Here is a 22,114-nt window from a genome sequence, read left to right on the forward strand (position 1 = left end):
ATTCCAGCACACGTACTCAGAAAATGCTAAGAATCTGCTTAAAGGAATTACAATTTGAATAATTGATCTGTCCTGGGAGTTCCCTGTGGTGCCACACGTTTCGATTGACAAAATCGCCCATAGAAAGGAAATAAAATTTCACTGTCCTTTCAATCCGATTTCACATTCAAACCTCAAATTCTCGAAAGCTTTCGATGATAGCTCGTCCCCCTCGAGAATTCGCTAATATACTCTTTGTCTTTGAGACAGTCTGCCGATGTTTTGGCTCGCAAAATATATATATATATATATTATATATCATATATATATATATATATATATATATATATATATATATATGTATATATATATATATATATATATATATATATATATATATATATATATATATATATATATATATATATATATTGAACTCTGTCGTTGAAAAAAATCGCATATAATGAGTTTCATCAAAATAATCTGGATATTTGCCTTTTGGAGCTGTGCCAAGCCCTATTCTCATTTATTTATTTTCGATCTTCCTCTTATATATACTTTTGGAACCTTCATGTCGTTGCTTATGAAGGCAATGGTGTTTTATTATGTGTTCACTCCTGATGGGGGATGGGGAGCTCATTGTCACGTGGTTCGTGTTAATAATTTAATTACTATTCCAGGACACTGGTGCTTTGATGAGATGCTCCTTCGAAGAAACCGTTGATATCTTGCTGGAAGCCGCTTCACATGCTGAGGTTGACCCACTTAGAGGCGTTTCAGAAAATATTATTCTTGGACAGTTACCCAGAATGGGCACTGGTGCATTTGACTTACTTCTGGATGTTGAAAAATGTAAACAAGGTGTGGAAATTCCAACGAATGCCGTTGGTAATGCATTTTTCCACGGAGGGGCAGTCTCCCCTACGGGAGCTATGACTCCCCAGGGTACCCCATGGACTCAGGGTGCTACCCCATTCTATGGAAGTACATGGTTAGGTATGACTCCTAGTGTAGCTGGTATGACTCCTGGTGGTCCGTCGTTTTCACCATCTGCTGCCTCAGAAGCATATGGCTTGTCCCCGGCTTTTAACTCGCCTGGATGGTCACCTTCGCATAGCCCAGGAAGTCCTGGTGGAATGAGTCCTTATATTCCAAGTCCAGGTGCTGCCTCCCCTAGCTACTCCCCAACATCTCCGGCTTACTCCCCTGCCAGCCCTAACCTAACACCCGTATCACCAAGATATTCACCTACAAGTCCGAGCTATAGTCCAACGAGTCCTTCATACTCACCTACTTCTCCAAACTATAGTCCCACGAGTCCTTCATATTCACCGACTTCTCCGAACTATAGCCCAACAAGTCCCTCTTATTCACCAACTTCTCCAAATTATAGTCCCACGAGTCCTGGATACTCACCAACTTCACCAAGCTATTCGCCGTTATCCCCGCGATATTCGCCAACTTCGCCTGGCTATTCTCCTACTTCTCCGAGCTACTCCCCTACGTCTCCAAGCTACTCCCCAACATCTCCAACGTATTCCCCGACATCTCCAAGCTACTCACCGACGTCACCTAGCTATTCCCCTACGTCTCCAAGCTATTCGCCCACATCACCAAGCTATTCACCCACGTCACCTAGTTATTCTCCTACATCGCCTTCTTACAGTCCAAGTTCTCCAAGCTATAGCCCAACTTCCCCCAGCTACTCCCCTACGTCTCCAAGCTATTCACCGAGTTCTCCTTCTTATTCTCCTACGAGTCCTGGGTATTCACCAACGTCGCCAAGCTACTCTCCTACTTCGCCAAGTTACAGTCCAACGTCTCCATCGTATAGCCCAAGCACTCCAGGGCTTGTGTCTCCGAAGTACTCAGCAGGAATACCAAGCTATTCCCCAACTAGTCCAAATTATTCTCCAACAAGTCCTACATATTCACCCACATCTCCAGCTTATTCTCCAACTTCCCCAACATACAGCCCAACTTCACCCACATATTCCCCAACATCGCCAACCTATAGCCCAACGTCTCCAACTTACTCGCCTAGTTCGCCAACGTACAGTCCAACTTCTCCTAATTACTCACCAACTTCTCCGTCGTATTCATTTTCACCAGCTTCTCCGAATTATTCTCCTACTACACCTTCGTATAGCCCTACGAGTCCTACTTACTCACCAACAAGTCCTACATATTCGCCAACCAGTCCAGCTTACCCACAAGATGACTCTGAAAGAAGAAGAAATAAAAAAGAAGAAGATAAAAAGAAGAAGAAGAAATAAGTATAGTTTTACTTTTGCTTATGTCTCTGCGAGAGCCATTTTTAGTTGTATATTTTGTTCTTTGAAAAATATTCGAGTAATAACCTTTTAGTGTCACGTTTAAAAAAAAGTTCTAATTCTGTTTGTCACGGTCTTATTTGTTGGTGAAAGACAATACGTATCTATACTGAACTAAGTACAGTTTTGTGTCTATTATCCCTTTAATAAAATTTTTGCTTGGTATTATATTCTTTATAATGATAGATTTTCTGTAAGTGTCAAAGAACCTACGACTTATTTTTGTTTTTCAATAGATTAAAATTGTGTTGCGAGAGCAACACTTTGGTTTTGTCCCATTTTTTTTTTTTTTTTTTTTTTTTCCTATGCCGCCGATCTCAGCTTATTCCTGGAAACTGGTAAGGGTCTAACCTGTGCGGTTTTTACGGAAAGTGTGGACCTCAGGCCGGATTGATGAATATGACATTACATTTTGGAAAGCTCCGTAGAACTCTTGCCTGGGGCCAAAAAGGATGGTTTTTGCTTGTCCTCGAGCCAGAGCCTATGGTGTGCGAAGTGAAGTGGAGTTATATAGCCTATGTCAGAGAGGAGTATCTGAAGTTGTGCAGCCAAGCTTTCGTTTCATCAAACCATGTTTCTGCTTTCGAGTGGAAAGCTCCGTTCTAGCAGGCAAGCAGGCAGGCACCAGTTTTAAATTGAAGATGGACTAAAATCTATAAGTGTTAAATATATGCGGTAGTTCCCCGGCCCCACAGCCAATAAATCTTCTTTGAGTGATAAATAGAAAAATTTACAGAAACCAAAAAGTGCGATTTTCCCACGGGTCCGAAATTGCTGCCATCTATTGTTTCTAGCCATTTCTGTTCGTGATTTCAGCTGACTTTACCATTCTTTTTTTTCTACTTGGGATTGCAATAGAGAAATGGTATCAGATATACCTCTTAAACTTTAAAAGTTCTCTCATTGCTAAAGAAATTAGAGCTTATCCTTTGCTCCTTTCTAAGTGGTGGTGTTAGAAAGTTGGCCTCCGGCAAAAAAGTCAACTTTTGAACTAAGACAGATTTTCAATGAATTTTTCAATGACATTTAAAAATTTTTTTTTCAATGACAATCGATAGACCTTGATGAGCTGATCAAAGTATATGTCATCCATTTTTTGTTACAAAAATTCCTTCATGACATACACCAGTTTGAAAGTTTCAAGGGGTTGACAACTTCAGTGGTAAGGTACACACTTGAACCAAAAATAGGCCGATACCAATTGTGAGATATGTAGGGGACTTCCAAGCAACAGTCGATTATTAGCTTATAATCATCTTTGGCAATGAGGGGTTTGCAACTTTTGCTGATTGGTGTACCTATTATCTGTTTCTGGTGTAATTGATGGTAAGAACAACTTGGTTCCCGATTGTAAGACATGTAGGGGAGTTGTAAGTAATAATCGGCTGTTAGGCTACAATGACTTCAGCGACAAGGGGTTTGGAACTTTTGCTAGTTGGTGTACCCATTATTTGTTTCCGGTGAACTTGGATGTATATCCCGGGAGAGGGACTTGTAAGTAAGAATCGGTTGCTAGAGGAGGCTCACGAGGGGCTACAAATTTGTGCAAATTGGTACACATCTATGGAATCAGGGACCCATAAATTTCCTGTAATGACTCGCCATCCAATAATAAGCGATCCTGGATGGCGAGTCATTACAGGAAATTTATGGGTCCCTGATGGTATTTTGATCCTGAAAAGTTACAGATAGCTTTATAATACCAACTAGATTACATAAGATAATGTTCCAAGTTTCCATCCGTCACGATGTCTACGATTGAAAATGATAAAGTTCAACTGGCTGCAAACTCAATTTAGTCCCTTTTTCCGATATTCTTTTGCTGTTGTTTTTTCAACGCTGAAGAATTTGATCATGTGATTACTGATTGTGTTCTTCTTTGAATATGCCGTTTTGAAAGCTTTGATAGTTTTGACAACTTCAGCATTTAACCGATAGCGAAGAAACAAAACCAAAGTGTTGCTCTCGCAACACTTTAATCGGCAAAGCCGGACAAAGGTTGCCGCAACACTTCACGTTGCCCAGGCAACGTAGGTCTAGTTCATATTGCGTTTTTCTTCCAATGATCCTAATTGTTCAGTTTACTATTTTTGATAAATTTCTCAATGTTGACCACCAATTTTGTTCTGGTCTCCAGGTCAATGGTTGCAGTTCTCAAGTGGCTGTGCATAAATCGCGGACTTACCGTCGTTAATGCATAACGGATTTCAAGCTCTTAAAAAACAGCAATTGGAAACGAGTAAGAGTCAGTAATTCAATATTGATTTTTAGGTAAGGTAAATATTTTTTAATGCAAATAGTTGGAACTAAAATACGACTCAAGCCAACAGCGCGATGTAACTGGAGTGTAACGCTAAGTAACACAGACATCTTTAGACAGACAAATCGAGAAAACTAACGAATCTCCGAAAAAAGAAGAAAAAAGCAGTGGAGTTTGGTGCCATACAATGGCAGAAAATACCAGTTTCTCGTAGCAATATGCTTTTTGTCACTTTAAAAGAACACTAAAAGTTTTAGTTTCCGTTCGAAAGAGCCCGCGACTTAGAGTCCCAGACTTTGGAAGCGGGATGACTGGCTATTTTTAGTGAATGGGGAAATTGGCCTTGTGCCATTGACAGAATTATCAAAAATACTAGTATCCAAAACAGGGCAGTAATAATTATTGTCTATTCCTTACCCTACAAAGCTCTGTAGGGCTGCCATACAAAGCGTGGTTATCATTCAATTTAAAATGACAACTAGATCCAAAAAGGAATTTTCTGATTTAAGTAGAGGGGGATGAAAAATTCCTGAAGCGATCATGGACAGAAGAAGTGGGCACCCCAGCAATTTCAGAGCTTTGTAGGGTAAGGAATAGAATTAAATAGAGAGAATTAAATGAGAGAATAGAATTATTATTAAAATGATTATTAATTATTAATTAAATGAGAGAATGATACGCGATTTTGACAAGTAAGAAAGGCAACGTTTTAGGCTATGAGAGGCGTCATATGAAAAAGTTTCAATCGTAAATAATAGGTATGTTTGCGTAAAGACAACCTCTAACCAAAAATGCTCCTAACAGCCCTGAATAATTTAATTCTGATTTGTCATATTTTGACCTGAAATCGGCTCTTCTATACTGATTTTATTTGTCTGCTTCGAGTGTCCAGTTGTCATTGCGGTCATCAGATTTTCAACCAGCAAGGACGTAGTTTCAGCTTTTACAGTCACTGTTGTAAAATGACTGAGTCACTGAGTCCGAAGTAAAACATAAATGCATAAAAGTCTGTTTTGTATATAAAAGTACATAAAAAGTCTGTTTGTCTCTTTTGACTTACAATAACATACGACCATTAAAACTGAAATAAACATTTTAAAACAGTCCCAGAATCTTTACTTCAGCGAAGTAAAGTGTTCGTTTTAGTTTTAATGGCCGTATGTTATTGTAAATCTCTTTTATATATTATGTTTTGTTGAGGACGGCCCTTGGACATAGGGTCGAAATATTTATTCAAATTAGAATTTGCACTGTCTTGCGAAAATATTTCCTTATTGTTCTTCTTGTTTATGATGGAAAGGCAGTGTGGTCTTCATCACTATTTATACAAAAATGCATTTTTCTAAGCATCAGCCACGCCGTCCCCACCTATACATAATCCACCAACTCTTCTTTATAATAGCTGATGCGGAATTACACATCACTATGCATAAATCAACTTGGTTAAGTTAAGTTTTTTTTTTAAAGTATATTAACCGTAGCATTAGTAGTAGTATGCACGTACTGTCTTTTGGTCAATCTATTTTCCCCCTAAGCATTCCCTGAAAGTTCCAACTTTTTACCTTAAGCCATTTCTGAGATTCGCCTTTTTGACAAGCATGCATTCTTTATTCTAGAGGTAAAAAGGTCAATTCTTCTCCCTTTTGCCTTTACCATATACATAGTGTATTTTGATTTAGTTGAACGTCCTCCTCAATACTCTCTTAAATTTTCACCTTCATACACTTAGCCTTGGTAGTACTAGTATCAGAGTATTTTTAGTAGTAGTAATAGTAAGGGTGATAGTAGTAGTGTTAGTAATAACAGTGTTGTACTAGTAGTAGTAGCTGCATATTGGTTTTTGGTTAGTTGGACAGTCCCCTCATGATGCCTTGGAAGTCACAGTTTCATACAATAAGCCGTACCTAAGTATTTGCTGGTACGCCCTTTTGTCAATCTGTATGAGCATAGTATATTTTAATGTAGTTCAACTTTACCCTCAACATTTTTTCAAATATCCCTCTCGTTATCCTCAGCTTTAGTAGTAGTCACTACAGAAGCAGTAGTTATAGTAGCAATAGTAGTAATAATTTTACTAGCAGTAGTAGTAGTAGCGTGCAAATATTGCCGTTCTGGTCAATCCAGCATCCCCCCTCCCCATTATTCCTTGAAAGTTCCAACTTAATACCATTGGTCATTCCTGAGCTACGCCTTCTTGAAAACCTGTATGCACATAACATATTTTGATTTAGTTGAACATTAACTGAAAACTTGAACTGAATGCCCCTGATCTTTTTAGACACTAAAGGTCAAACATACCTCACCTTCCCAGTAATGAATACTAGATGTAAATAATAGGCGAATTGCATAGCTTACAGCCCTTGCCCTGAAGACCACGGTGGTTTAAAATCCCCAGAGGCATAGTTATTGGACCTTTCAACTGTGTTGAACTAAATGGCTGTGTCAAAATTTTGACTGGACATATCTGGGGAATTAGTGGGCATTGGAGGAGGGCTGGTTGCCCTCCAGTCACTTGACTCTCAAATTGGGAACTAGAGCTTTCAGTTTCCGATCGAATGAGCTCCTTTTGAAGTTTCTAAGACAACTCCTTTTATACGAAGTGCCACGGCGAAAAAAAATAATATACTGTGCCACTTTGTTCTTTACTTAGGCAGCGCTGTTGCACTGCCTATGATTCCAAATTAAAATATGTAAAATTCATCGTATTTAATGTTATCCGTCAAAAGTTATGAGCCTGAGAAAATGCCCTCATTTTTGGAAAAGGGGCGGAGAACACCCCTAAAAAGTTAAGCGGTCCTGATGAAAATCACACCATCACGTTCAGCCTATCAGAGAACCCGGCTGTAGAGGTTAGACTCCTATCCACAAAAACGAGAAATTTTGCATTTCTTGCCAGAAGAAAGATCACAGATATCTATTAAATTTTTCTTTCTTTCCATTAATGTTTGTAACGAAGCAATGGTTTTAAAATATTAGGAGAGGGCTCATTCGAGCGGCAGTTAAGAAAAGATACCAAAAATTTTGAAATTGGAAGCCTCTTTGCCCCAGAGATCTGATCAAAATTTTTAGGTAGCTATATCTAAAAAAAGTTGAATAACTCGAACATTTACCTTTTAAAGGTCAAAATTCCAAGATATTCGCCATTTTGTCCAAATATTATTAAAATATTATATGTGAAAATGTATTTTTGTCAAAAAAGGCCAAAATATTATTGATAAAATCTTACAAAATAGACAATCAGATTAGCCGTAGGATTATTTTCCCGAATTTCGAAATAACTGTATTCGTCAGTCCTATTTGAGGAGTGATGTAGACTAATCATACCAACTTGTGATAGCCATCAAAATTGTTTGATTGACAAAGGAATTGCCGCAACAAGTGACTATTACTTCTAATTGATTCTTTGTCTGAACATAGACTCAGATACCTAGCATCTTTTACATTATGTTTGCCAATCCATTTAATATTCTAGTTATATCTAAGAACATCTCCAGCAGTGAAAAATGGCTCCTGGCAGTGAAAAGCCTGGCAGCTGTAAAAATCCAGCAGTGAAAAACCTGGCCCCACCTGCACGGAGAAATCTCCCTCCCCACAGAAATGTCCTCTAGACCATTGGTTCTCAAACTGATATAGACACTGTACCCCTTTTTACCCACAAAACTTTTTAAGTACCACTCAGAGTACCGGTACTAAGTAAACTACATCTAAAATATAAATAGAATTACCAGTCCTAGACTTAAAGGGTTGTCTTATTTTTTTTTTTTGTTAGCCGGCTGCGAACCCCCCCCCCCATACCTTGGGGGTTAGTGTACCCCCAAGGGATACACGTACCACAGTTTGAGAGCCACTGCTCTAGACAATTTACCCCGGAAGATTTACCTGAAACGACTTGACAACTCCACGCGTAAAATTGAGACGGAACAGAGAAAGCAAGACACATAAAAAGAATTTTGTATAGGAATCCGGACAAATTCCGCAATCTATAATTTCCAATGGTAAGTTCAACCCCTGGAAAATTCCCTCACCATTGAAAATTCCTCTTGGAAAACCCGGAAACATGTATACATACTTCCCAATAACAAATGCTATGCGTAAACATCGGATAAATCTTATAACTTAAAGACCTTTCCCCTGGGCTGTGGGAGGAGTCATGTTATATCCAAAGGCACAGTTATTGGGCCTTTCAACTATGATAAATGAAATGGCTACCTCAAAATTTTGATCGGACGATATCAGGTAAAAGGGGGTAGGGGAGGGGAACTAGTTGCCCTCCAATATTTTTCGTAACATAAAAAGGGCGCTAGAGCTTTTAATTTCCGTTTGAATTAGCCCTCTCACGATGTTCTAGGACGACTGGGTCGATACGATCACCCCTGGGAAAAAACAACAACAAATAAACACATCCACGATCTTTCTTCTGGTAACTAAAAACCCAAAATTCCACATTTTTGCAGACAGGAGCTTGAAACGCCTTCAATAGGGTTATCTGATACGCTTGAATCTGATGGTGTGATTGTCATTAAGATTATGTAGCTTTTAGGGAGTGTTTCCCCCTTTGTCTTTAAAAAATCAGGCAAATTTTCTTAGGCTCGTAGCCTTTAACGAGTAAGACTAAGCTTAATGAAGCTTATATTGAGATCAGCATAATAAGTCGATTCTTTGATATATCTATTCGTATCAAAATCCCGGTGTTTAGAGTTTCGGTTACTATTGAGCCAGGTCGCTTCGTACAGTTCGTTAGCACGAGTTGTTTGATGAACCGTAAAACCCCATTTAAATGGAAAGATGATTATTTAAAGATGCTTAACCAAACGCAATCTTTTGAAAATAGCCAATGTTAGAATAAAAAGTAAAGTATGGTGACTTTGGAATCACAAGTAATGCAGGCTATTTAATAGCGGTAGGAAGGTTGTTTTTTTTTATTTGGAATTCATATGAATAGTTAGGTGTTAGAAATAATAGAGCAGTGAAAGGAAATGTTGAAGAGTATTCGTGACATATATGAAGGTAACAATTTATTTTCTAAAAAATGAAAAGGAAGAGGAAACGAGGGAAGGAGTTAAATTCAGAATATTTCGAAATGGAACAATTACCACAGGCTAAGAGAGAGAAAGGAAGAAGAATTTAAAAATATGTGTTAGAAAAGGATTTTGTATATTTTAAAACATTATCGATTTCTTTTTTTTTGGAAGAAGTATATAGCCAGCACAATATAACACTGAAAAAAGTTCCATTTAAGAAATACATCTTCTTTTCTTCAATTGATGATAAAAATAAAGAAAATACCAATAAAACACAGTAAAAAAAGTACAAATCCAAAAATTAACCCAAAATCAAACATTTAAGGATTTTAGTGATATTCGGATGGCCTATTTTTGTTTTGTAAATATCTTCTTTATCTTCCTATTTGGCATAGGAATGGAAAATTAATAAATTAATTTCACCTCCTGAATATTACTGAAAAGCTGACTGGTTTGCACAAAAAGATTTTGGAAACAGCGTATCGGCGATTGTCACCTCATCATGGCTTAATTCGTTTTTTTTTTCATTAAAATTATTTATTTAATGTTATTGTCGTTTAATTATTTTTGATGATTTATTGTTGTTTGTTTTTTTGTTGTTTGTTTTCTTTTGTGCAATGTTATTGTTAATTTTCGCTTGTGTTTACTCCACTATTTATATCTTTATGTAAGTGGGTTATATATATATATATATATATATATATATATATATATATATATATATATATATATATATATATATATATATATATATATATATATATATATTAACAATATTATGACACGGATCTTCTGCATTTTTAAAAAAAATTTTCACATAATCACGATTTGAAGAAATATATCATATTTATAAAAAAACATGGCAGGAGTGGGTCTAGTAGGTCAACCACCTAATCAAACGCCAATGTATACACAACAATTTGTTAACATTTTTTAACGTAGCGAATTTATTTATTAAGTCGGTTATCTACAATTTGTTAAGACTATAAAAGATCATGCACAAACATTAGCTTTTACTGCCTCAGAGCCAACAACCGAACATTAGCAATTACTCAAGAATAATATAAATCTTACTAACTTACGTAAACAAAAAGTCATGTTCAGAAAAAAAAGCTTTTGAAGGACGAAGTAAAATCATCCGATATTTTTTCTATTTGAAATGGATATATTTGCCATCAAATAACTTTCGACCATTAAAAAGGGCACTAGCTCTTTCAATTACTAATCGAATGAGCCCTTTTTGAAGTTTCTATGTCAACCCCTTTGATACGAAGTGCCCTAGTCGAAAAGCAAAAAAAAAATAAAAAGTAAATAAACAAATAGTACATTGGGCCCACATCGCTCTTTACTTAGGCAGCGCTTTTGTGCTGCCTATGGAAAAGTTAACATTGAAATAAAAGGCAGTTTTTGACAAAAAACTGTATATTCATTAACAAGACGGTATAGCACATTGACAATAAAGAGCAGAACTATTAGCTCAAAAGGACCAACACTGTAATTTAAGAAGTGGAGAGTGGAGCAACGCTTGCCAGCAAAGTGTAAAGAGTCTCAACGAAATCTGCCGGGGCGTTTTTTATTTTTTCAGTTGTTTGTTCGTTAGCATCATCCATCAGCAAATTCAGTATGTCTGCTTTAGGCTGGAATAAAACAAAATTACTGTCTTTACTTGTTTAAAAACCAGTAAGAGGGAATAGAAGGCAATAAGGAAAGAAAGGAGTAAGAGGTAAGGAGTAAAATAGGAAGTATCAGATTCAACTAGGATGAAATTATGCAGAAAAAAAACCCTGAAAATCTCAGGATAATTTACGTGCAATAGCCGTGGTGGAAGCACGGAATTTGACTGGGTGGATAAAAAGTGGGTTCCTTAAGTTAGTTTTAGACGGCCGGAACGTACAAAATAGCAGAATCATTGCAAAAATCCGTAACAGTTCTAGTAATTTTGTCGAATTTAAAAGTCTGTTGTTATTAGCCCTTATGTTACTAGCCCCTTCGTTGATCATAAGACTTCATCCCAAAATTTTTTACCTTTGATTGTTCTCATCAACCTCTAATTAGCGTATAATGCTGAACCGAAAGGGGAGACAAAAAGAGGGGCGAACCCCACACCCAGTGGTTGCAAACCAGCCTTTTTCTACCATGCATAGTAAATGTTCATGAAAATTTTGCTTATGTTTAATTTAACGATGAATATCAATTAGTTTCCAGGCAAACAAAGCTTATTATCGTTATTATTTTTTTCTATATTAAAAATTAATCCCCCCTCTTCTCTAAGTAGCACTAACTTAAAAAAAAACAACTAACTTTAAAACATTATAAAATTCTACCTAAAGAATATATGTTTCAATAAAAAGAAACAGCCAAAAGAATGGTATTTGCTTAGTTGTAATTCTACCCTTATAAGTTTTCTTAACCATTAACACAATATTTTCTCCCAAAGAGAGGAATTTCTCCTGCCACAGGAAATCCTCGCTTACACTGGCCATGTTACAACCAAAAAAACCTTTTCATTGTCCAGTTTTACCAAAAAACTACAATTGCATAAAAATATATATTAATTTCCCTGTAAGAAACTATATATAAAACACAAAATAAAACCCGACTTTTACAGTGTCATTTTAGCAAATTTTACAGATCAAAAAATAAATCCTAATATTTACAAAATCAAATGAGCTGGCCACAACACCCCTATTAACAAAAAACATTCTTATTTTTATATACATAAAAAAATTTACTTAGAAAACAAAAATTTAAAAAAAATTAAAAGCATGTATTTACATTGTCAACAACGAATTTGGGTAAATATATCACAGTTCGTATTATTTACTTGCCAATAAAGTGAACATACCACTCAATGCCTTTTTTTATGCTCTTTATGAATATAATAATCGCTTCTATTGCAAATTCAAATTGAAGCACTTTTTAACCTAACCCAACCTGACCTAACTATAAATAATTTTAGCATTGAGAAAATGTAGTATTATTTTGTCTAAAACAACCGAGAAAACAGCACTGAGAAAACGTTGTATTATTTTGTCGAAAACGACTGATGACTCATGCTTTAATTGAAAATTCGTCATTTCTAAGGGCTCGAAAAGAGCTTAATTTGAATTTGCGATAGAAACGATTATTATATTTGCAAAGAGTATAAAAAAGGCATTGACTGGTATGTTCACTTTATTGGTAAGTCAATAATATGAACTGTGATATATTTACCCAAATTTGGTGGGTTTTGTTTATAAATTTGGCAAAGAAACGTACTTGAACTTCTTTCACTGCTATGGACCAACTCTAGTGAAAAACTTTAGTTTGCCACAGTTAAATTTACTGAGGTGATCATGGTTTTTATATTGATTGTTGTTGTTCTAAGTGTTCTTACTTGTAAAGCAATGGGTATTGGTAATATACTGCACTGCCAAATACTGAGGCCTATTTTTTGAACATTGCTATTAATGATAGATGAATCAGGAATTGATAGGAGAATCTAAAGGTAAAAGTTCGATCCTAAAATGCGATGCCACTTGAAAATCTGAGAATTAGAATTTTGTCTGGGATATTAAACAAATAATTTAAATTGTTTATACGAACACCCATTTTGAACTGTTAGATTAACGAAAAAAAATAATAAGTACGAGAATGAAAATACGCTGAGGAGAAGAGGCTAAGAAGTTTGGATAGGAAGATTAAAATAATTTGAAAAACCAACTATTAAAAAAAGTACTGATACTCCCAGCTTATATAATATCTCTAATATAAAAGTGTGGTGTTCCAAAGCCCGAAGGATTGTTTATCCAATTTTGTAAATAACTACGCTCATCATTACCATTCTGACAAATGATCTATACAAATCATGCAAGCTTCCACAACCACTTTGTATGATCGGCAACTGAATCACCACAACAAGCAACTATTGCTTCTAAGTGACTGAGCCTGTGTTTAAACCACTGACAAAAAGCATATGATGCAGATGTCTAGGGCTTTCCCTTCTAGGGAGATTACCCTATTTTAGGAAGAAATCACTTCTATTAGGGAAACTTATTTTGTATTTAGGGATAAAGGGAAATCTTGGGTAAAGCAAGGATTTTCAGTGAAATTTAAAGTAAAATAAGGATTTTAAGAATTCCCAAAAAATAAATAATTCGACCAAAAGTTTGTTGACAAGTGGCTTCAGTTACCAATGTTAAAAAATTGGATAGATAAAAGTGTTAAACAAGTCAAGTAAAATACTTATGTACCATACTGTTGGTTCTGTTTGAAATATGAATATTGTGGGAAATCAGAGATGATCAGGCATGCTCTGACCAAGTAGTATATAATAGCAAGCGATGAAATTGAGACGAAGGTTGGCAGTGACAGAATTGAAAAACTTTTGCTTGTAGGCAGTAATTCCAAAGAAATTGAACAGCACGTCTGCATATTTTTGGCAGAACATGATCTGCCATTACGTCTTGCAGACAGCCTGATCCCTCTCATAAGAAAATTATTTCCAGAAGACCAGGCTCTAGTACGAGTCACTCTCAGTAATCAGAAAGCTATACACATTTTGCGACAGAATTTTCCTTTGGTAACGCAATCAGTTAGTTGATTTCTTCAAAGCTACTTTTTCTCTGTAATAATTGATAAGACTTGTGCTGATTGATAAGATTGTACTGTTGACAAGCAATTAGCTATCAGATCTTTTTTTTTAGTGAGAAAGATCTAAAACTTCATGTCGAAGTATTGGACATGGTTAAGTGAAGTGATAGATCGGCTGAGGGTCTGACTACCTGCATCAAACAAGTCATTGAAAAAGAACTTGATTCTTTCACAAAAGATTGTTGGATTTTGTGCGGATATTACTAACAACATGTTTGGAGCCAATAGATCTGCTTTGACACTAATAAAAACATGGAGCCCCATGTCACGAATGTGAAATGCTCATGCCATCTTATTCACTTATGTTCTTCCTAGGCATGCTTGTCACTTCCCAAGGCACTAGAAGACTTGGCACCAAATATCTATGCCCGCTTTTCCAGAAGCGCTTCCAGGCGAAATAAGTATGCTGAATTTCAGAAGTTATTTCAATGTAAAGCACTCTCAATTCTTACACCAGGACAGACCCGTTGGTTATCCCTTCAGGTCTGCATAAAAAGGCCTATTGAGCATCGAATTGTTCTAACTCAGTATTTTACAGAAACCAGGTTTGACGACAAAACTGCGACCAGTGACCTTATCTAGTCAACATTACAAAGCAAGTTGACGAAGCCATAGATTGAATTCATGGACTACTCTCTCGGCCCTTCCAACAGATTTGACAGAGTTTTCCAATTTGAGCTTCCATTTCTTCCTCCCTAAAGGCAACTGTCAGCAAACTTGTGAATGGTATTGCGACTAACTTCATGAAACTGGACTCTTTTCGCAGTGTTGGTTTGTTTACCGAAATGGATCTTTACCTCTTAAGTGAGTACCTGCCTTTAGACCAAACATATGTGGGAATAGCTGCAACCGATTCAAAGCAAGAACTCGTAGATGCTCAAGAGCCAAGTGATAATATTGATTTCTTCTACCAGTCTTGTCAAAAATACTATATAGTCCTAATCAAGCAGTTCTATGACCGTTTCAAGCTCGAAGACAAATTTATGAGATTTTGGTTTTGATTGAACCAATAAATGCAAGAAATTTGAAGCCAAAATCTCTAAGGCTACTGTTTGCGAGATTTCCTGTTCTAAGAGAAAAGTGTTGCCTCTAGAAAACAAACGTAGAACGGAGGTAAAAGTCAAAGACTACCGGAATTGCGGAAGTTCATATAACTGATTTTCTCTTCACCTTTCAGCAATATACCAGCTCAGCATTTGTTTAATCTCCTGAAATTGATCAGAACAGACATCCGAAATAGTATCGAGAATGTCATACGAGTCCCACTTATTCGAATCAATTACTGGTTGAAAAACAAAGATGAAACCTCATCAACTGTCAGCATACAGAAAGCTGTTGCTGTCTTCAAGACGGAGACGAACGCTACTTACGATGAAGCGCGGAGATGACACTTAATTAAACTTTTGACGTGTTCTAGGTAGTGTGAAAGATGTTATATATATTATTTGAAGTAAAAAAAATAACAATTTGATGCTGCGCAATATTTTTTTCGTGTAGATTTTATGGAAATGTAAAGCAAAATAATCCCTTTTTCTAAGGAGAAAAATAGGGAGAAATCAAATTCCAAGACAGGGAATCTTAGGGAAAACTGATCTAAAAATAGGGAAAATTGAAATTGAAAAGTAAAATCACTGGCTTATGTGTCCTATTTTACAATGTTAAAAAAACAGGCGGGTATCCGGGTGACTTCAGGCTGTCTATGATGAAGTTCATCCATGCATCATGCTAAAAGCCTGAGAAACTGAAGATAGACGAGCACAAGTACCAAATTGACTGGTAGTTGGTACCTGTATTGTCAGGTTGGGCTGTTTCACGCCAATTGGGCTACAATATTTTCACCTTCGTGGGACAAGTGACTTAAAACCCATAAGGCCAGTTTTTGGGCTGTAATAATTGAAATCTCGTTACTTTTGGGATAGAAATTTAATTTGCAGGAAACTCCTAAAAAAATCATATTAGTTATATCCATTTGGTCATCTACCTTCTTTGGAGTCTTGGACCACAATATAATTATAATGTGTCTTGGACTGTGTTTACCCCCTTCTAATATTTGGGTACCCCACCTCATATCGTCATCACCATTCCTTTAACAACAAAAGTATGTAGACCGTTTACCGTGCTCAATAAACATAATATATACGCATATACCCTAAGACTTTTTTTCTGAGCATCCACTTCCAGTTTCTAAATGCCAGACGAAAGGAAATCATCGTTATTGTAAACTCAGATTGAAAAGTTTCAAAAAAAATATAATGAAACTTCGTTTCTGAATGTTATGAAATCACAATAAAATTAGCCAAACAGACAGGGTGATTTTTTTTTTATGAAAAATTCAATTGAAGTAAACTCATCATTCCTAGAGCACAATTGAACAACCTAGACTATCAAACATGACAAGACCAATCCGAGAACTTAAGATGAAAGGTATTAAAAAATGTCTAAAGTATTGTATGTATGTATTTATTTATAACACATCATACAAAATAATGAAGTGATGAAGTACATTGAAAAAATAAAGAAAGAAAGAACACATCTTAATTGCATTCTAAAATACTATAAAAAATAATTCTACGTCAAACAACAACATTTTGCCATTCATTGCCGGTTTGCTTATTGCACATGTGTACATTCAGCTCATTTAACTTAGCACACGGGTCAGACAAGCTAAATTTTTCATCAAATAGGACTTCCGGGTTCACGGAAGAACTTGCAACAGAAACTCAGCAGATTTGAAGAAAACGCGTTTCATCCTAAGATGGTCAGATTCACTAAATATAGGGTAAAACGGTACTAAATACAGAATATGTGGCACGACGACACTATTGTAAATCCTCGCAAAATGAGCTCTATTCAAATGAAATTGAGATCTAACAACTGTACCATATGCACGACGAATTTTAGTTTCCATACTTTCTAGCATCAATAGCCTAGTTTTCTTCAGATTTTTTCCAATAGGAAGGCCAAGATAATTCAACTTAACACAGGGCTTTACTTCTGTACCATTCAGATCTATAGATATATCATCTGATCTAGTCGCACCTAGTTCATTAAAAATCAAAACATCACATTTTCCAGCATTTAGGGAAAGCCCAGTATCACTGTAGTCTTTAAATATATCTAAAAAACATTTTTCTAGCCCACCGGTAGTCCTACTAATATTAAAATTCTCGTCTGCATAACATAAAATCGACAGATCGGTACCTTTATATATACTGCACGAAGAAAGTTGGCTCTGAGCTGGAAGCGTTGCATTATTATAAACCGTGGGAGAAGTAACCGCGCCGTGCTTAACCCCGATATGAATTGGTATATCATCAGTCAGCAAATTGCTTCCAGGTATACGTATTTTTGCTTTCATATGGCAGTACATGTACAGAAGAGGTCTAACTAAGTCTAGCGATACACCACGGTTCAAAATCTCATTCATTGCTTGGGGATGCAACAACGAATCAAATGCTTTACTAACATCGTATGTTCCAAGTGCTAGAGTGCCAACGGATTTATCTGCATCGATCAACAAATTGCACCAACATTTGAGAGCATGGAAGCAACCAAGCTTAGGCTGGAAGCCAAACTGGTGAGGAAGCATATAACAGAGCGAACGTATACCACAACGAATCTGGAACAATACCACAGTAAAAACCATTTGGTACAACAAAAAAAGATGACACATAAGCTTATCAGGCCCATTTTGTAAATGAGGGGCACATATACCATTATAACCCAAAGACTGTATTTTGTTAAGCTTTCGTATAACAACACATAATTCACTAGAGCTTACTACAAAGGTACCCAGTCCAGGAGTATGTAAGCGATTATTTAACTCCGTTTCAAATTTCTCGAGTGTTAACGTCGGTTCGGTGAACTGACTTTTGAAATATGAATGCCACTGGTTCTCATTAATTGTAATTTCGCTTCCTAGAGTTTTATTATTTGTCGAACGAGTTTTCCATAACTTATTAGGGTTCATTTGACATCGGTTCGGCAATTGCAACACTTTGGCCAACCCTGCCAGCTATGAGCTCCTTCTGAAAGTGCCGCTTAGTAAGTAACCGTAAAGTATTTGCAACTCCATTTCTAGGTTTACCCCAATCATTCCACAGACGTAACAAAAATTTCAAAGACTGACAAGTGGATTTGAGGCTCTCGTTACTGGACCATCAAAATTTTTCGCTTCCGGATCTACACGTTCTCACTGGGACAACGAATTTTTCGGTATTTTTTAGAGCGTGGGTAATCTGCGCACAATAAAAATTCAGTTCAATATGAATGTCAGACTCGTCCATCTTAGGCTGCTGTTAATTTTATGATAGAAGAAAAATCGTAGGTACGCGTTTATTTCTTTGCTTTTTACCCAAGGGTAATCGCATCGAACCAATGGCCCTAGGAGATCGGGAAAGGGCTCATTCGAACGGGAGTTGGAAGTTTTATTGTTCTTTTCAAGTGGCAAAAAAGAATGGAGGGCAACCAACTTTGTTTTTTCCAAGATTGTACAATCAAAATTTTGCAATAGCCCTTTTGTTTACCATAGTCCAATGGTTCAGTAACCATGCCTTTGGGGTTGACATGACCCCCCACACTCCGCAGGGAAAAGACAGAAAGTTATGTAATTTCGTCACTGTTTACATTTAATATTTGTTAATGGGAAGTGGATATTTTACAGGTGGAATTGACTAGCGCTTTGCTGAAAGCAAAAAATAGAATAAAGGTTGTTCTCTCACTGCTAGAAAAAAAAACAAACGAAAAAACAGCCACCTAGTGGGCAATACCTATTATCAATTATCGGCCCTGAGCATATTTATCCGGCAAATTCGCCAGTGATATGCCAAAAGATTGGAACAAAACAGTGCAGAGGTGAATTTTCTGTTGATTACTAGGTATTCTTTTCAGCTTACATAAAACTGTTTTTCAATGAGATCATAGTATGTATCCAAAAGACCGAGTGTGCAAGGGACAATTTGCCTTTTTGCTTTTATATAATATTTGGTCTCAGTGAAACACTAGTCAATTTTACGACGGCATGCGGGTAGGAGGTTATTATTTTTTTTCGGTCACAGACCTCTATTTCGCTTTTGACCTATATTTATGCGTAAGTTCTCTAATATGCCAATTGTATTTCTTCTTCGTTTTACCCATAATATGGCTATAATGGGGCATGAAGGGTTATAATAGAATTTGCTATTTTTGGGATAGTGATTACGCCGATTTGGGCTATACGCTCTGCCGAAAATCTGGCAACCATGCATGGTACCAGAAAAATTATTTCAGTTGGACTTCAATTGGATTTCAGTATATATTGTATACATTTTGTCTGTGGTTTGAGCCTATAGTTAGACACCTAGCATTTTTTTTTACTGGATTTTGTCAAACTATAAGCTACTACATGTACAAGCATTTTTCAATTATTAAGTTACGGCAAGTTCGGAAACACGAGGAGAAGGTCCCCTAGCCAGTATTCGTGTCCCCCAGCAGGTCAGGTGGTCTTCAGAAGTCTGGTTGTGCTGAAGATAAGGTTGATTTAAGAAGGCCTGGGGAGGGATTTGAGCTCTGTACTGTCAACTAGCAGAGCTGTCCAAAACAGGGGGAAGCAACCAGGTCACCTGCCCCAGATGCCTTAGCCCTTGGGGAGGGAGAGCAGGGGGTTTCCCTCGTTTATCAATTTTTTTTACTTTGATTCGGATGTTTTGGTTATAGATAGATAGATAGATAGATAAGTGTATTTCAAAAACCCGTGGGCCATATACACACAAAATATAAATAAATAACAGACAAGCAAGGAAATTAACAACAGTACGAACACGCACAAAAAAAAACAGAATTCAACGCAAAAAGTACCTAATCTAACTACAAAAGAAATTAATCATATAAAACTTTTTCTTCTTATTAAAGATTTTTCTATATATACTATATATTTGATACTATATTTAATTTTGCTCCGGGCAACACCAACCTAGGAACGGCTCTGTCAAGTAATTAGAGTATATTAATATAAGAACATGATATTGTTTTTTATATGGCAGAGTGTTTTCTCCGCTAGCAAATGTCAGTAGATCAGGTTAAGCTTCATGTATTACATAACACTAGCAAGACCCACAAGACCAAGTGTGACTCATACTAACAATGGCAAAATTCATGAATTCCAAGACATCTGTGAAAAGTTCCAGTTCTTCATTGAAGTTTGTGGACGTTACTGTGGAAGTTACTTGGAACGTAAATATCAGTTGCACTAGCTGATCCAGGTTTTATTCGAACCCAATGAAAACAAAATAGAATAAAATGCTGAATTTCGTTTGAGAACATGGATCTATTTGATCTGACAGGTAAATAGCATGCGAGACAAACGGCTAGTTACAGTTTACTAATAGCAATCTATTGGAAAAAAGGAAGCTTGTTGGTCGGTTTGAATTACGTGCCGCAAATGAAACTGCTAACGTTAAGAATAGCAGCACTTGCAAAAGTCTAATTTTCATAGCTTACGAATTCCATAAATATTTTTCATCAGAATCGTTACAGAGGCTACGGTAACCTATTTTGGTATCACAAAAATCATGGTTAACACTTTATCATTAAATTTTTCATGATTTTTTTTTTAACATTCAAAATAGTTCTTTTAATGGGAATGCTTAAAACTTTGTAGAAATTTACTTATCTTATACTTTCTACTTGGAAAAAAGTTCTTTACCTCTGTTTTTTCTTGTATAGTTTCTAAATCCAAAGCTTGACTGACCTCTGTGCAGGCCAAGTACTTGCACTGCTCTGGGGATATGTGTATCAGCTGATGTTGTCCCTGAAAAATCAAAATAATTATAATTTTGTTTTTGTGTATCAGCTGAAACGACAATAAAAACGATTCCAGACCTAATTTTTTTTTTGGAGTAGCAGAGGAGTATCTTTCCTTTTAAGTATCATCTTTCCTTTTGAGGAGCAGCTTTCCTTCTGATGGGTACATTTAAACCAAGACTGCAGCACCCAAGACATGGGTGCTTGGCTGTAACAGCTCCTATGTTACTGCAGAAATATTTTCAGTGTATATACCTATCGCTGAAAATTAAACTTCAGAACGTAGGCTCTTTGCTTTTAATGGCAGCTATAGGGAGTATACTGTTGGAGCTACTAGTCCCTCAAGACTTTATTACATACCTGGGTCTTACGCAGTACTGTAGTGCATTTCTAAAGGTATAGTGCATCTAATTGTTACATAATAGGGTTTATTTCCTTCACGATTTCTTTGGTTGTTATGTGATAAGAGTTGCTAGAGTTCAGAGCCCCCACTAAATCGAGATACAAACGTAGACATTAGATCATAGTTTCTTTAATTGTTTCGAAAGCCCGCGAGGGCTAGGAAAAACCTTCAGGGTCCCCCGCTAAATCCTGATTTCTTTGGATGTAACGTAATAGGAATTGTTAGAGTTCATACCACCGCCAAATCAAGATGCAAACATAGATGTTGCATCATAACTTTGCATAAACTTTGATTGTTTAACAAACGCACAAGGGCCAGGAAAAACCTCCAGGGCCCTCTTAAGTAGGGACATGGTCCATATTGATTATAACCTAGTATTTTCATGCTTGACACACACACAATACCTTTTCTTGTCGGCAAACAAAGGATTTTGCCACTATTTTCAGAAACAGGGGGGGGGGGTGAGCTGTTATAGAGTCTAGACGCCTATTGATTTTCTGGGAACAAAAGCTTGATATTCTTCTAGCAGGACAAACAAGGGATTTTTCTGCTATTTCCAGGAACAGAAGCGTCACGTGATCCTCTACTGATTTTCTAGGAACAAAGGCTTATTATTCTCCTAGCAGGGATGGGTAATTCTCTATTGTTTTCTGGGGGTATAAAACTGGGTATTGAACGTGCATTTTCATCAGTCTTATATTAAATA

At 36.5% G+C, this 22,114-nt stretch overlaps 2 protein-coding genes across 6 annotated transcripts in view; one reads left to right on the plus strand and one right to left on the minus strand.

Moving 5' to 3' along the window:
• Positions 1-2,477, plus strand: part of LOC136038575 (DNA-directed RNA polymerase II subunit RPB1-like) — an 89,492-nt gene extending 87,015 nt beyond the window's left edge. For both annotated transcript variants that reach the window (XM_065721754.1, XM_065721755.1), the window contains exon 20: positions 660-2,477. In XM_065721754.1, the coding sequence (XP_065577826.1) occupies positions 660-2,255 (1,596 nt within the window). In that variant the 3' untranslated portion in view covers positions 2,256-2,477. The remainder of the gene's footprint in view (positions 1-659) is intronic.
• A 7,985-nt stretch (positions 2,478-10,462) lies between these two features.
• Positions 10,463-22,114, minus strand: part of LOC136038576 (dynein axonemal intermediate chain 7-like) — a 140,809-nt gene continuing 129,157 nt past the window's right edge. For 3 of the 4 annotated variants that reach the window (XM_065721757.1, XM_065721756.1, XM_065721758.1), the window contains 3 exons: positions 20,908-21,012; positions 17,427-17,844; positions 11,118-11,230 (listed from right to left, as the gene is read on the minus strand). In XM_065721757.1, coding sequence (XP_065577829.1) covers positions 11,226-11,230; positions 17,427-17,844; positions 20,908-21,012 — 528 coding nt within the window. In that variant the 3' untranslated portion in view covers positions 11,118-11,225. Of the gene's footprint in view, positions 11,231-17,426; positions 17,845-20,907; positions 21,013-22,114 lie in introns of all 4 variants that reach the window. The other variant, XM_065721759.1, reaches the window with a different exon arrangement.

The sequence above is a fragment of the Artemia franciscana genome, chromosome 18, assembly GCF_032884065.1.
Source record: "Artemia franciscana chromosome 18, ASM3288406v1, whole genome shotgun sequence".
In the NCBI taxonomy this organism is placed as follows: Eukaryota; Metazoa; Arthropoda; class Branchiopoda; order Anostraca; family Artemiidae; genus Artemia; species Artemia franciscana.